The sequence below is a fragment of the Mustelus asterias genome, chromosome 1, assembly GCF_964213995.1.
Source record: "Mustelus asterias chromosome 1, sMusAst1.hap1.1, whole genome shotgun sequence".
NCBI lineage: Eukaryota > Metazoa > Chordata > Chondrichthyes > Carcharhiniformes > Triakidae > Mustelus > Mustelus asterias.
The window spans coordinates 82,371,711-82,387,894 of NC_135801.1; the positions used below are offsets into that span (position 1 = coordinate 82,371,711).

The following is a 16,184-nucleotide window of genomic DNA, read 5'->3' on the forward strand; positions in this document are numbered from 1 at the left end:
TTAAACCTTGCCCCTCTCCCCCTTCTCCTACCCCTCCCCCTCTCCCCTCCACCCCTCTCCACCCCCCTCTTCCTCTCCCCCCTCCTCCCTGATCCCCCCTCCCTCGCTCCTCCTCCCCCCTCCTCCCTCCCCCTCTCCCATCCCAACACCCCTCCCCACCTTCCTCCCCCCTCCTCCCTCCCCACCACACACACCCCCATCCCCCTCCCCGTCCCCTCCCCCCACTCCCCTCCCGCTCCCACCTCCCCCTTCCTCCCCCTCCCCAACCCCCCTCCTTCCCACTCCCCTCCCTCCACTCCCCTCCCCGTCTCCACCCCCCACCCACTCCCACCTCACCCTTCCTCCCCCTCCCAACCCCCCCCCTCCTCCCCAAACCATTCCACAACCCCTCCCCACCCCCTCCCCGCCAACCCCCTACCCTCTCCCCCCCTACCCCCTCCCCCCCACCTCCAACCCCCTCCCCTCTCCTCCCCACACCCCTCCTCAACTCCTTCCCCCACTCCCCACCCACCTCCCCCCTCCTCCCATCTCCCCACCACCCTACCCACTCCCACATCCCACCTACCCCCTCCCACCCCCCTCCTCCTCCCCCTTCCCACCACCCTCCCCACTCGACCGTCCTCACCCCATCCCCTCCTCCCCCCTCCCCAACCCTCCCCCTCCCACTCACCCCTCACCCCTTCCCTCCCCCTACTCCCCCCTCCCTCCTCCTCCCCTTCCCCTCCGCCCCATCCCTCCCCCTCCTCCCCCCACACCCCTCCCCCTCCTCCCGCCTCTGCCCCCACTCCCTCCCTCCTCTGCCCTCCCCCATCCCCCTTGCCCCTCCCCGCTTCTGCCTTCCCCCTCCCCCCTCCTCACGCACTCCCCCCTCACCCCCCTCCCCAACCCCTCCTCCCCCCCACCCTCCTCCGCACACCCCTCCCCCGTCCCCCCTCCTCCCCCCCTCCCCCCTCCTCCCCCCTCCTCCCCTCTCCTCCCCCCTCCCTCCCCTCCTCCCTCCTCCCCCCTCCCCCTTCCCCAACCCCCTCCCACGCCATTCCCCCCCTCCCCTTTCCCCACCCCCCTCACACGCCATTCCCCCTCCCCTTCCCCACTCCGCAGCCCCCCTCCCCAACCCCTCACCCCTCCCCACCCCACTCCCTCCCCCCTCCCTCCCCTCCCCCTTCCCTCTCCACCCCCATCCCCACCCCGTCCCCTTTTCCACCCCCTCCCCCCTCTTCACCCCTCCCCTCTCCCCCCTCCCCCTCTCACCGCCCCCCTCCTCCCCACCCCCTCCACCCACCCCAACCCCCCTCACTCCTCCCCACCCCCTCCCCATCTCCCCTCCTCACCACCCTCCCCAGCCCCCTCCCCACACCCTCCCCACTCCCCCCCTCCCCAGCCCCTACCCCCTCCCACCTCCTCCCCCCTCCCCACACCTCTTCCCACCCCCTCTCCCACTCCCCTCCCCCTCCCCTCCACCCTCACCACCCCCTCCCCTCCCACCTCCCCACCCCCCCTCCCCACCACCCTCTTCACCCCCCTCCCTGTCCCCCCTCCCCACGCCCCTCCACCTCCCCCCTCCCCACCGCCCTCCCCGCTCCCCACCCCACCCTGCCCACTCCCCTCCCCACGCCCCTCCACCTCCCCCTCCCCACCACCTTCCCCACCACCCTTCCCACCTCCCCGCTCCCTACCCCCTCTTCTCTCCCCACCCCCTCCCGCCTCCCCCCTCCCACCTCCTCCCCACTCCCCCCTCACCCCCCTACCCCTTCCCTCTCCCCACCCCCTCCCCACTCCCCTCCACCCCCCCCCCCTCCCCACCACCCTCCCCGCTCCCCACTCCTCTTCTCACCCCTTCCCTCTCCCCCCTCCCACCCCCTCCCCCCTCCTCCCAAGGGGGTGGGGGGAGGGGTGTGGGGGAGGAGGGAGGCGGAGAAGGGGAGGAGGGGGAGGGGGGAGGGATGGGGGAGGAGGGAGGCAGGGTGAGGGGGAAGGGGTGGGGGGGAGGAGGGAGGGGTTTGGAGAGGGGAGAGAGAAGGGGTGGGGAGCGGGGAGGGTGGTGGGGAGGGGAGTGCAAGGGTTTGGAGAGGGGAGGGGGAAGGGGTGGGGACGGAGTTGGGGAGGGTGGTGGGGAGGAGGGGAGAGGGGATGGGGAGGGTGGAGGGCAGAGGAGGGAGGGAGGGAGGGGAGGGCAGTGGAGGGGAGGGGGGGAGGGAGAAGGGGGACAGGGGTGGGGAGGGGGGTGGGGAGGAGGGGGGACAGGGGTGGGGAGGGGGGTGGGGAGGAGGGGGGAAGGGGTGGGGAGGAAGGGGGAGGGGGTTGGTTCAAGTCCCACCCTGGAGAACTGAGTACATAAATCTAAGCTGGCACTCCAGTGCACTGCTGGGAGAGTACAGCACTATCAGAGGTGCAATCCTTCAGATAAAATGTGAAACTGAGATCCTATCTGCCCTCTCAAGCCAAGGTAAAAGACCTTGTGGCAATATTTTGAAGAAGAGCAAGGGAGTTATCCCTGATGGCTCAGCCCATCAATCAACGTTTCAATAACCGATGATCTAATCACGATCATATTGTTGTCTGTATGTCTGGAGGAACTTGTGTTAAATTAGCTGCCATGTTTCCTACATTACAAATGTAACTGTATTTCATTGACTGCAAAATATTTGGACTCTCGATTTTTTTTCACTATTTGTGCACTTATTCGCATTCCCATCTATCCATCCACTCACACTCATCCTTATCAGTGTCACGTCAGTTTCTCAACGACATCTTTAACAAATGTTCTTCATCCATCAGGCAAACGTATTCCATTCCTCTCACTCATCGGTCTCTTCTTTTCCCTTCTTGCAGGTGAAAATAACACACAACACTGGAGAGAGGCAAAGACAGTAAGAAGTCTCACAACACCAGGTTAAAGTCCAACAGTTTTATTTGGTAGCAAATACCATAAGCTTTCGGAGCAATGCTCCTTCGTCAGATAGAGTGGTCTCTGTTCTCAAACAGGGCACAGACACATAAATCAAATTACAGAATACTGATTAGAATGCAAATCTCTACAGCCAGCCAGGTCTTAAATGTACAGACAATGTGGGTGGAGGGAGCATTCAACACGGGTTAAAGAGATGTGTATTGTCTCCAGACAGTACAGCTTGTGAAATTGTGCAAGTCCAGGAGGCAAGCTGTGGGGGTTACTGATAATGTGACATAAATCCAACATCCCGGTTTAGACCGTCCTCATGTGTGCGGAACTTGGCTATCAGTTTCTGCTCAGTGACTCTGCGCTGTTGTGTGTCGTGAAGGCCGCCTTGGAGAACGCTTACCTGAAGATCCAAGGCTGAATGCCCGTGACTGCTGAAGTGCTCCCCCACAGGAAGAGAACAGTCTTGCCTGGTGATTGTCGAGCGGTGTTCAGAGGCAAAGAACCAGAGTTAGCCCTCCAGCAATCTCTCAAATGGCATCTGCAGAGAAGAAGGCATCAGAGCTTAGAGGAATCTCAACGTACCTGGCCTTCAGAGATGGAGAGATAGAAACCTGGTTACAAAATACCAAATAAACCTGTTGGACTTTAACCTGGTGTTGTGAGACTTCTTACTACAAAATATCCAACAGCCACATGGTGTGCAGAATTCAGACATGTTGTTGACTTGATGTCAACAGCCACTGAAATATGATCATGTGCATAATGATAACTTCAAACATTCCTACCTTCAGAATACAGGATCTTGATCAATTGGGCCAGTGGGCTGACGAATGGCAGATGGAATTTAATTTAGATAAATGTGAGGTGATGTATTTTGGTCGATCAAACCAGGGCAGGACTTACTCAGTTAATGGTAGGGCACTGGGGAGAGTTATAGAACAAAGAGATCTAGGGGTACATGGTCATAGCTCCTTGAAAGCGGAGTCACAGGTGGACAGGGAGGTGAAGAAGGCATTCGGCATTCTTGGTTTCATTGGTCAGAACATTGAATACAGGAGTTGGGACGTCTTGTTGAAGTTATACAAGACATTGGTCAGGCCACACTTGGAATACTGTGTACAGTTCTAGTCACCGTATTATAGAAAGGATACTATTAAACTAGAAAGAGTGTAGAAAAGATTTACTAGGATGCAACCTGGACTTGATGGTTTGAGTTATAAGGAGAGGCTGGATAGACTGGGACTTTTTTTTCTCGAGTGTAGGAGGCTTAGGGGTGATGCTATAGAGGTCTATAAAATAATGACAGGCATAGATCAGATAAATAATATCTTTTCCCAAAAGTAGGGAAGTGTAAGACTCAAGGGCATAGGTTTAAGGTGAGAAGAGAGAGATACAAAAGGGTCCAGAGGGGCAATTTTTTCACACAGAGGGTGGTGAGTGTCTGGAACAAGCTGTCAGAGGTAGTAGTAGAGGCGGGTACAATTTTGTCATTTAAAAAGTGTTTAGACAGTTACATGAGTAAGATGGGTATAGAGGGATATGGGTCAAACGTGGGCAATTCAGACTAGCTTTTTTGTTTAAAAAAAAGGGCAACATGGACAAGTTGGACCAAAGGACCTGGTTCCATGCTGTAAACCTCTATGACTCTACTTCCACTTCCCTGGGGCACTGCCTCAGCACTCTGCTCAGATACAAGTTGCTTTGAGTACTGGTATTCACAGCCATGATGGCAGCAGCCCGGCCTGCATGGCACCAGGCTTGGATCACATTATCTAAGCCTGAGCTTCTCTACAGCAATGAGATACTCAGTAATGTCTGCCTGAGTTCAACACTCTTGTTTTCATAGAGTTGGCCTCCATTTTCACAGAAGGGATGCGCTCCAAACTCTGCACAAAGCCCTGCGCCATTTTGGAGCCAGACCTTTGACAGTGACAGTAGACTATCTGGAGTGCCCGCCGATGCTTCAGGTTTCTGGGTCTGCACATTCTTTAGCAACTTCCTATATACTGTCCCATCAAAGTCCTCATCTGCAAAAAAGCTCATCCTCCAGGGAGCTGGCACATGAGTAACCCTTTCCCGCTGACCTGGCTGCAGCCACTTGTGCCCAGTGACCAATTTTGTGCAGTTATCACTCTCTAAACCAAGCACAGTGCCAGGATCTGAGCTGCTGGCTGCAAATATCAGATCAAGTGATGATGCTTCCTTATTACTGGTGTGGGATTTCTGTCTCTTCCGCTCTCCTGACTATGCTACAGCTGGCCAGGAGCAAGTCACGGGCATCGGAGCATAAAAGCAGAAGGAAAGTATTGGGTTGAGTGAAGGGCGATGGCGAGAAAAGCAGGAGATGTCACACTCTCTGCAGCTTTCATTTCCTGTCAGATCTCGGGTTGAGGGTGAGGAGGAAGCTGAGAAGGAGCAGAATGCAATAAATTACCAGCATCCACAATACTCACAGCTGTGAAGAATGCCGTGGACTCTGTTACAGATGGTCCCATGATCCAGATCACCATCTCGTCCATTGGACTGATTGGATAGAGCTGTAGCCCCAACCCCTCTGTTTCTCCAGTTCTCTCTCCTGTTATATCAACCTGGTCCCGCAATAGAGAGGGCTTAAAGGCAGTGATTGTGTGACATTTTGTTTGGGTGGTGTGCCTGCCACTGCTGAATAGCTGGAGGTATTTGTAGGCAGCAAAAAGTGGGTGTGAGGCTGACACTGTTGAAGATTGTTCACCCTTTGTAACATCACTGTGGGTGTAGCTACACCACAGGGACTTTTTTATCAAGAAGGCAGCTCACCACAGCTCTCAAGGGCAATTAAGGATGGGCAACAAATGCTGGTCTAGCCAGAATTAAAAACTGTGAGTGTGGATGAGGTGGAGTATGTGAATGGTAGACATGAGTAATGAGAGCTGTTACATGTGTGATGTGGGTATGGGGTATGGGTAATGAGTGCTGTTACATGCGTGATGTGGGTATGGGTAATGAGTGCTGTTACATGCGTGATGTGGGTATGGGGTATGGATAATGAGTGCCTTTACATGCGTGATGTGGGTATGGGGTATGGGTAATGAGTGCTGTTACATGCATGATGTGGGTATGGGGTATGGGTAATGAGTGCTGTTACATGCGTGATGTGGGTATGGGGTATGGGTAATGAGTGCTGTTACATGCATGATGTGGGTATGGGGTATGGGTAATGAGTGCTGTTACATGCATGATGTGGGTATGGGGTATGGGTAATGAGTGCTGTTACATGCATGATGTGGGGATGGGGTATGAGTAATGAGTGCAGTTACATGTGTGATATGGGGTATGGGTAATGAGTGCTGTTACATGCGTGATGTGGGTATGGGGTATGGGTAATGAGTGCTGTTACATGTGTGATATGGGGTATGGGTAATGAGTGCTGTTACATGTGTGATGTGGGGATGGGGTATGAATAATGAGTGCTGTTACATGCATGATGTGGGGATGTGGTATGGGTAATGAGTGCCGTTGCATGTGTGATATGGGGTATGGGTAATGAGTGCTGTTACATGCGTGATGTGGGTATGGGATATGGGTAATGAGTGCTGTTACATGTGTGATGTGGGGATGGGGTATGAATAATGAGTGCCGTTACATGTGTGATATGGGGTATGGGTAATGAATGCTGTTACATGCGTGATGTGGGGATGGGTGTGAGAACCTAGTGGTTTGGTAGCTATGAGAGACAATATGAAGATCCTCCATGATCCAAAATCATTAAGTGGCCTCAGACATTGTTGCCAAGACCTAGGGAACAAACTTTAGGCATTGATATCCTTTGATACCTGCTCTCATTCCCCTCTGAGAGTCTGGAATTAAGGAAATATTTCCTCTCTATTCAAGTACACCTCCAATATCAGTGCCTCTATCCGTGCAGTATCCGAAAATCTTGGAACCCTATTCTCGTCCTGATGATTGATTTTCCTTGACTTTGACACATGTATTTCGATTTCAATTGTTTGTAGTTTTCGATTCACCAGTGCAACTTCTCTTAAAGAGGGACTGAGCGTCTGCTCGCCTCACACACTCTTACGCTCACTGTGGTGCATGCAGTCAAATTGCAGCGCATGTGCCAGTGGGCTGCACCTTGCAATTATGTAAATGAGGAAGAAGTACATGCTATATGCCTCCACCAGAACCGGCATGGGGAGATGGTGAATCACAACCTCAAGTCTGTGTTAAACCTTCAAGATAGCACATAAACCGAATCATAGTATCGACAGTGATTAGGTGAACTTTAATGCAAGCACAAAATTGGGCTGTACAGTGGGCGTTACAAAACAGCTGAGCACTCATGGAAACTAGGCTTCCAGCCACCAGAGAGCAACATATATTGGTGGACAAATGTGATGAAAGTTAACCACTGAATAATTTTTTGTTTGCCTTCGATAGGATCCTGGCCAGGCAAGAGGACCATCATTGGTCTGAACCAGTGAAATATTTAAATTTTTCTCAGGAGTAAAGACTCAGTAAATAGGGACTTTGACAAATCTCTCCCCGCCACCCCCCCCCTCCCCCCACAGGGTGAACAACACCAAAGTTCTTGGGCTTTCTTCTTTCCTTTCCCACGCTCATGAGATGCCCTCCCACTGTCAGAACTCGAGAGCACAGCTGGCCACAATTTCTGTGTAAGTGACAGGATGGCATTTGGACGACACTTAGAAAACTGGAGATTAAATTCTTGAATCTTTATTTCGAGCGCTTCACATTTTAAATATAATTTACTACTTTTTTATTATTAAAAAACTTTCTACTTGCAAAGGGAAGGCATACCATGACCTGACATTTATATGGCCAGCTGACAATCAGGGCGGGATTCAATAATTGAAATTTGATATCCTCTTCTACTTTCCCACCAAGAAAATAAATAACTCGATTGTCAATTAAACAATCTGCGTCAAATTTTACCCCAGGTTCTTCCAATCTTTGGTGAATGGTCGGAGGAAACCCCAGTAAAAGTGTAAATGGCCTTTGAGGTTGGAGCTTCGGGGTTTCCAACAGATCCTCGAGAACAAACCAATACTATCAGAACATGGCATCTTGTGCTTCTTCGCCCTTTCCCCAACCCTCCTCAATCCTGTGCCTCAGGGCTTCCCTACACTTGCTGCAACATCCCAGAAACTCCCCCTTCTCAGTGTTTACAATTGTCTAGGCCACACTCCCAAGTGTTGCCAGAGCCAAGCCACTCCTAATGGCTTGGCTCTGGTGACACTTCGAGTGTGGCCTAGACAATTATAAACACTAAGAGGGGGGAGTTTCTGGGATATTGCAGCAAGTGTAGGGAAGCCCTGAGGCACAGGATTGAGGAGGATTGGGGATTCCAGGGCAAGATATTGGTCCGTGCCATTTTCTGGACACAGAAGTCAGGATTTTCAACCTACCAGTGTCTGTTGCCGTAGAAGTAGGCAAGAGGCAAGCTTCATGCTGCCTCCTCACTCACATGGTTGAGCTGTATAGTTCAAGCAACCGACACTGCTGCTGTCTGCCTACACAACAGGAAACAAAAAAGCGTGCAAGGCTAGAGTGTGTGCTAGCTGGCTTCCTGCTCTTAAAGGTAGCCTGCCCCTTTTAAAGGAAAGGACAACATGTCTGTTGTAGATTGATCTTAGTTTCGTAGAATAAAGATGTAAATACATTGGCAGCAGTTCAGACAAGGTTTACTGGACTGATACCTGGAGTGGTTGGGTTTCCTATGAAGAAAGGTTGGACAGGTTAGGCTTGTATCCAGTAGAGTTTAGAAGAGTAAGAGGCGACTTGATTGAAACATACGAGATCCTGAGGGGTCTTGACAGGGTGAATGTGGAGAGGATGTTTACTCTCGTGGGAGTATCTAGAACTGGGATACCTGTTTATAAATATGGGGTCACCCATTTAAAACGGAAGTGAGACAAAAAATAGAGGGTTGTGAGTATTTGGAACTCTCTTCCTGAAAAGGTGATGGAAGCAGTGTATTTGTATATTTTTAAGGCAGAGGTGGATAGATTCTTGGTCAGCAAGGGAGTGATAGGTTATCAGGAGTTGGTGATATGCAGATTTGATATTAGTATCAAATTAATCATGATCTCATTGAATGGCAGAACAAGCTCGAGGGGCTGAATAGCCTACTCTTGCTACTTGCTCATATTTTGGTATGGTCTGCTTACAAGGTTGCTGATAAGGGTAATTCTTAAAGTGCATGGAACTGTAGAAATCCCAATGCCTATATTGACCAGTGAAGGTGGACCTACAGCGCCAGGGACCTGGGTTTGATTCCCTGCTTGGGTCATTTTCTGTGCACAGTCTGCACGTTCTCTCCGTCTGTGCGTGAGTTTTCTCCGGGTGCTCCGGTTTCCTCCCACAATCCAAAAGACGTGCTGGTTAGGTGCATTGGCCATGTTAAATTTTCCCTCAGAGTACTTGAACAGATGCTTGAGTGTGGCGACTAGGGGGATTTTCACAGTAACTTCATTGCAGTGTTAATGTAAGCCTACTTGTGGCACGAATAAATAAATCCACCAAGGCCTCTGTTACAGTATCTGTAAATCATGAAGGCCAGTCTCTCCTATTTTGTGCCATCCTTCACTGTTCCCCTGATCAGATTTGCTTCCTCAGTGACTGCCAACACCTGTCCCAGGCACAGTGCACCTTCCCTTTCAGAGGTAACTTTAAACAGTGCCGGCTCGCCTTAACTTGTGCTGGCAAGTTACAAGTTTTGGTTCCTTATTGATGGATGGAGACAATAAAGAGTGTAGTTAACATTGGATGCATGCAACAATAAATCAAATGAGCAGGTATCATGAAGAAAAGTGGCACAGTGATTAGCACTGCTGTCTCACAGTGCCAGGGATCTGGGTTCAATTCCTGGCTTGGGTCACTGGCTGTGAGGATTCTGCACGTTCTCCCCGTGTCTGCATGTGTTTCCTCTGGGTGCTCCGGTTTTCTCCCGCAGTCCGAAAGATGTGCTGGTTAGGTGCTTTGGCCATGCTAAATTCTCCCTCAGTGTACCTGCACTGGCGCTGGAGTGTGGCAATGAGGGGATTTTCACATTAACTTCATTGCAGTGTTAATGTAAGCCTACTTGTGACACTAATAAATAAATATATCGTGGTACAGAATTCACTGGCAGATTTCTCAACTAGCAGACCAAAGAAAGGGAGCTTGTTTGACTGCAGCATTTAAGTGCAGGTTAGAGCTCAATAAAGTGTATAAGGAAATTCTTGCATGTAATTTTAGATATAGAAAATGCATCATCTATGTATCGGAAATATGCAAGGGGCAGGAGGTCAGGGGTCATTCCATCGAAGACATGTTTCTCGTGGAAACCAACGAAGATGTCAGCAAGAACTGTGCCTAGAGAGGATCCCATGGCAACACTATCTATTAACCAAGCAGCATCCTCTTTTCTCATGCAATATAAATTGTTGTTCCCTTTGAGATTTAGTATTCTTGTGATTCTGTCCTGAAGGGTGCACATTTTGACATCATTTCTCTTTTTTCAGCAATACTTAAGTTCCCTCCACTAAGCCCAACAGAAGACATGATACTGTGATTATCAACCTGCAAATCCTTTCAACACACATCAGTGGTAGGCAGTAAGAGAAGCAGAGACTCCTGGTCAGCCAAGTGATGGAAAGAAAGTTGCAGCCTATTCATAGTTCCATATTACAATATGTGTGTAAACGTGCATGTTGCCAAAACAACTTAGACTCCCTGAACGATCAGTAACACACGCACACACACTCAGTAATGGTGACCATGGAAGTATCATTCATTGTCGTAGTTCACTAATGTCATTCAGGGAAAAAAATCTGATGTCCTCACTTGGTGCGGTTTACAGATGAGTCCAGACCCAGGACAATGCTGACTCTTAGCTGTCCTCTGAAATTTCTGAGCAAGCCAGTTTAAAGGCAATAGGAGTGGGCAACAAATGTTGGCCTTCACATGCCATGAAAAAATAAAAATAAACATCAAATCATCAACAAGGGCATAATTTAATGGGTGACAGGGTAGGAATGCATTCCGACTGTGCCTCAGTTATTTAATGCTCCATGAAGCGTTAATTGCCTGGCAACCAACTCCTCGCTCAAATGGAACTCCTGCCTCAGAGAGATGCCGGCCAATCTGATTGGTTGACAGCTCTGTTGTCCCAGCAGGGCCATCAGGAACAGTAGCCACTGGGCCGGGAGAATCACATGGCGGCCGATTTGCAGGATTCGCGCATGTGTTCCTACCGCCCGCGCATCTCCCAGCGCCAGATATCCGGCGCCGTCAGAACCACCGCTAGAAACTAGTGGGAACACCAGATAAGTCATTTTAGTATATTTTACATATCTTTTTAATGTGATTAGCAGGCCCGGGACTGAATTATCTGAGCCCGCTAGCATCTCCCACCCCGTCAGGAATATTTCATTCCAGCGGGATTCAAACTCGCTCCCCTCTTTCGGGGAACCTCTAAGCAGCGTGTCGTGTTTGCTCTTGGGAGAGAGTGAGAATGTGTATTGAATGGAGTGCAGAAGAAGTGAGAAATTTGAGAGGGAGTGGAGGACCCTGGATGCACAGTAGCACTTGAGAGTATATTTAGGAAAGTTATGGTTGCCTGTGACAAGCAGATTGTTGAAATATGGTAGTCTGTGTTTGCTATGTGATTCCATGACTTGCGTAGGAAGATCATAATGTAGCTGTGCAGCTTTGCTGTTTTACAGATCTCATAGCAATTAACACTATAGATATAGATAATAGCATTGGGGTGTGCGGTAAAGTTTAGAGGAATTGTGTGAGGCAACTTTTTTACGCAGAGGGTGGTGAATGTCTGGAACGTGCTGCCCGGGAAGGTGGTGGGAGCAGGTACGATAGTGGCATTTAAGGGGCATCGAGACAAATACATGAATAGGATGGGAATGGAAGGATACGGACTTCGTAAGTACATACGGTTTTATTTTAGGTAGGCATCATGATCGGCGCAGGCTTGGAGGGCTGAAGAGCCTGTTCCTGCGCTGTACTATTCTTTGTTCTTAGTTCTTGTTCTTTGAACTAGCGGCCTGACCCCACTGGACTGAAGGGGGCCAATCAGGGCCCCCCAGGGGGTCAGGCGGCAGGGAGGGTGGTGCCCCCTGGGCATAGGCACCCTGGCAGTGCCAGCTTGTGCCCCCTGGAACTGCCCAAGGGGCAAAGTGCCCATGCCCGGGAGGCACCTTGGCACTGTCCACTGGGCATCAGGCAGTGCCAAGGGGCAGGGCCTTGAGGGCGGGACCAGCTGTGGCGTGGCCTAGGGTGATCAGTGGGGGTGGGGGGGGTGTTCCCGCTGCCATTCTGCATGGGGATCAGTCGGGGCTGGAGCCCAGTGATCGGAGCGGGCTGGGGAGGGTGGCCCGCAGGGGCTGGGGGGGGGGGGGGTTCTGCAGGGGTGAGTCAGTGGGGGGGGGGGTGGGGTGCTGGCTGAGGGGAGGGTCTGTCGGGTGGGGGAGGGTTCTGCCGGGGGGGGGGGGTTGGAGATTGGGATGCTCCAGGATGGGGGGAGGTCGGGGCTGGCCTGCAAATGGACGGAGGGGTGCGATCAGCCGTGGGGGGTGGTGGGGGGGGGGGGGGGGGGGTGCTGGAGGGGAGGAACACTGTGGGGGTCCTGGGCTGGCCAGCGAGCGAGCTGGTCAGCAGACGGGAGGCTGACAGTTCGGGGCCACTGCACACGCGCAGAGGCCCGCTGGTTTCAGTCTCCTGGGTGAGAATGGCCCCCCCCCCCGATACTTAATGAGATTCACAATTGTGACCTCTGCATTGCACAGAGTGTGGGAGATTCTTGTCTGAACTCCCGCTGAAAAAACAATCCTGATTTACACCAGCTTTCTTGCAATTTAGCACTTAGAACTTTTTGGGGAGAATCGCGGCCATTGTCTTTAAAGTTCTCTGAATCTGTATTCCCTCTATTTCTTTCACAGCGCTAAGCCTACTTCTGTTCAGAATATCATCCCTGCTGTTTATTTTCCCAAAGCACAATGTTATCTGCCACTTTTTGCCATTCTCTCATCTTAACAATATCCCTTTGTATCTTGCTTCAGCCTTCTACCAGATTGGCAGAGGATGCAGATTTAAGTTGATTGGCTAAAGAACAAAAGGCAACAATAGGAAATCTTTTTTACATAACAAGTGTTTATGCTTGGCTGATTCCTGGGATAAAGAAGTTATCTTATGAGGAAAGGATTGGCAGGTTGGGCCCATAACCATTATATTCAGAAGAATGAGCGGTGATCTGATTGAGGCATAACTGAGGAGACCTGACAGGGTTGATGCTGAGAGGGAGAACTTAGAACGAGGGGACACTGTTTGGAAATCAAAGGCTTCCTATTTAATAATTTGTTGAGTGTGAGAAACGCAGCTCACTCTTTAATAATTTTTCTCGAGTCAAATTCTGAAGCAGTGGTTTTATTCAAACGGTCTTGCAAGAGCGGGTGTCCGATAAGGAGGCACACCCAGCAAACATACTCAGCTCTTTTTACACAGCAGTTTTGAGTCTCTCAACGCCTCTCCCTTCCATGATTAGGTTATATTGCCATTTGAAGAAGCCTATCCTAGGTCTATTTGCTCGGCCCTTGTTTACTCCTCTCCCTTCTAATCCTTTTACCCCTTACTCGTGTTTGTTTTATGCCTTATTTGATTATCTATTCTTGTGCAAGCTTCTGTGTGTGTGCTAGCTGCAGTTGTCAGCGATTGTTTTTTAGTTCCACCAGTTAACCGTTAACTACATCTTCTGTTTATCTGATCTTATTACATACACACACACTATGCGTCAGTCTTGTGGTTTTTCTGCAGAAGCAACATTCCCATCTGTTTTTCACAGTTCCCCTTTTTTTCCCTGGTTGATATTTGTTGTCTTCTGCATACTGGGGAGGGGTCTCATATGTTCCTTCGAGTTCTTTGAGCATTATTTCAGAAGCTTTCTCCATTCCCGTGGTTTCGTCAATATCATCTATCCTATCACTGTCTAACACGTACATACTGTCCTTCTGATTTCCTTTCATTGACATCTGTTTTGTCAAGGCTGTCTCAATCAGTCGCTGAGTCAGGCCCCTTACACAGGGGATAATGCAGCACCCGATTGCTATTAGTAATCCAGCAACCGTGATTAGGGAGGTAAAAACCGAGACTACCATGCCTTTCCATTTCCCCAACCAGTTCTCTAAAAACCCCGTAAGAGACGTGTCTACCCCTGAGTTCTCGGCCATTTCTTCGGCCAAGTCCCTGTAGTGCCCGAGTGTTTGATCCATCAGGTGCTGTGTTATTTGGGATAAAAGTGCAACATCTTCCTCCCAACATCACGCACACGCCTCCTTTCTCGGCTAAAATCATATCTAAAGCCATTCTGTTCTCCCAAGCCATTCTACTGGTGGCATCTAGTTGTTCAGCTATGCCTTTTACCAGGTCTCTAGTATAGTTAATAAATCTCTGTTGGTTGTAATAGATATAGTTTATCCAGTCCACATTTTTGTTAATCGTGACCCACCAGAAGAGAGTTGATTCAAAGCCCGATGCAATCTGGTTGCGGGCCTTAAATTCGTCCGGTACTCCTCTCGGTATCCCTATGGAATCTAAGTATACTCGGTCATCGAAGGAGGTCTCTATCGCTGTCCTTTTACTCCTTCCTCCTTTTATTACCTTTTCTTTCTCAAATGCCAGGGTAAATGGTATAGCCAATTGGACAATATCGCAGGTCCCTTTCCACTGGGGAGGTAGGGTCGATCTCAGTACTTTTCCTCCGCAGTCCCACCATAAATCCGCTCTGGGAACATTCAATAATGAGTAGTTCCCTCCCCTGGTTGTTCCAGTTACGTTCTCAGTCTCTATGCATGACTTCAGCTCTCCCACATTTTTGGTCAGCTTTGCCCCATGTCGACTCACGCATGAGGTGTGATTCACAGTAGTGGCGAAGAATGCAGGGGGAGTCTTTAAATCCTTCATCTCTAGGGGAGGGAACATTAGTGACAAAGATGTGCAGGTTCGATTGCCCCAGGCCGTGTTGTCCTGATACAGGGCTAACATGCATTCCATGCCCTTCCGGTCACGCTCCCACCCCAGCGGGAAGGGTGCTACTTGGGTTATCGGTCTACCAGACGCAGAGCAATTGCTTTTGTTCAAACTTTCTACAATGTATTTTATCCATTCTACCCAGGCATTTGTATCCCCGTATCCGGTCTCTATTTCAATGGTCTGTCTCAAGTCCTTTACATCTATTACTTTTACTATCCTAGGATCGTTGGGAGGAGCAAATGGTGACCATTTTGATGTATCTGGCTTCCCCTTCCCCAGGTGGATAAATGGCGTACCCTTTTCATCTATCTTTACTCGAAAACAACACTTGAAATCACTTTCTTTCTCCCCTTCTCTTACTTGTACCCCGAACACTTTGTTGTCTAACTGTACGTGGGTAGTTTTTCCGCCGCTCGTTTGTGTCCACTCGGTTTTTTTTTATCGTCAGGTATAGAGGGTTGCATTCCTTATCCGGGCAGTCTGGGCCTGGTTTTATAGGGCTCTGGTGGATGGATATGATCGGATTGGATGGGCCCCCAGGGGGTGCCCCCCCCAGGGAAAAAGAAGGGGACTTCAGTCCATCCCCATAATATCGAAGGGAGCCCACGTGATAACGTCTTTGGTTAGTCAGACCCCCACATGGTATTAGGAAACATAGGTCAACTTCCACCACCTGTGGGTCCGGGCTCTTAGGGATCGTAACCTCGAACATGGTCCCATCTTTGGGATCTGGGTCCCACTTTTCCCATGTTGGGAGGCCTGTTACCAGAGGGATTAGTAGTGCGAGCCAGCCTGCCTGTTTCATTCTAATCTTGCCTTAGTTCCTTAGCGTACAATGAGAGAGAGGGAGAGAGACTTAGTACATAATATTACAACTGTGTTCCCGCGCTCGGGTCGCTACAAAAAGTTCGTTACTCAAAGTCTTTTCAGTCTTAGTTTCAATGGCTCCCCTGTTGATTTGGTCGTCCATACTCCTGTGTCGTCTGGAGGTTTCACGGGTCCCTTGATTCTTGTGTAATGCGTCCACCCCTCTTCGGCAGTTCTGATTGCTGTCTCGGTGGTCAGGAGAGTTTAGTATGGTCCTTCCCAACCCGGTTGTAGTTTGGTTTCCTTCCACGACTTTACCAGGACCCAATCTCCTGGTTGGATTTTGTGCACTGTAAATTCGAGAGGTGGGGTCTGTGCCAATAGGCCCTGTTTCCTGAGGAAGGATAAAGAGGAGGACAGGCCCAGTATATACTTCTTTAAAAACAGATCC

The 16,184-nt window shown here is 50.3% G+C and overlaps 1 protein-coding gene across 1 annotated transcript; it reads right to left on the minus strand.

Annotated features, from left to right (window-relative positions):
- Window positions 1-13,552: 13,552 nt before the first annotated feature.
- On the minus strand, window positions 13,553-15,358 carry LOC144508093 (uncharacterized; the record flags this gene model as incomplete). Its single annotated transcript, XM_078236005.1, is given in 2 exon segments — window positions 13,553-14,137; window positions 14,139-15,358. Coding segments are annotated over 2 exon segments (1,704 nt in total), but the record flags the coding sequence as incomplete, so codon positions are not given.
- Window positions 15,359-16,184: the final 826 nt, after the last annotated feature.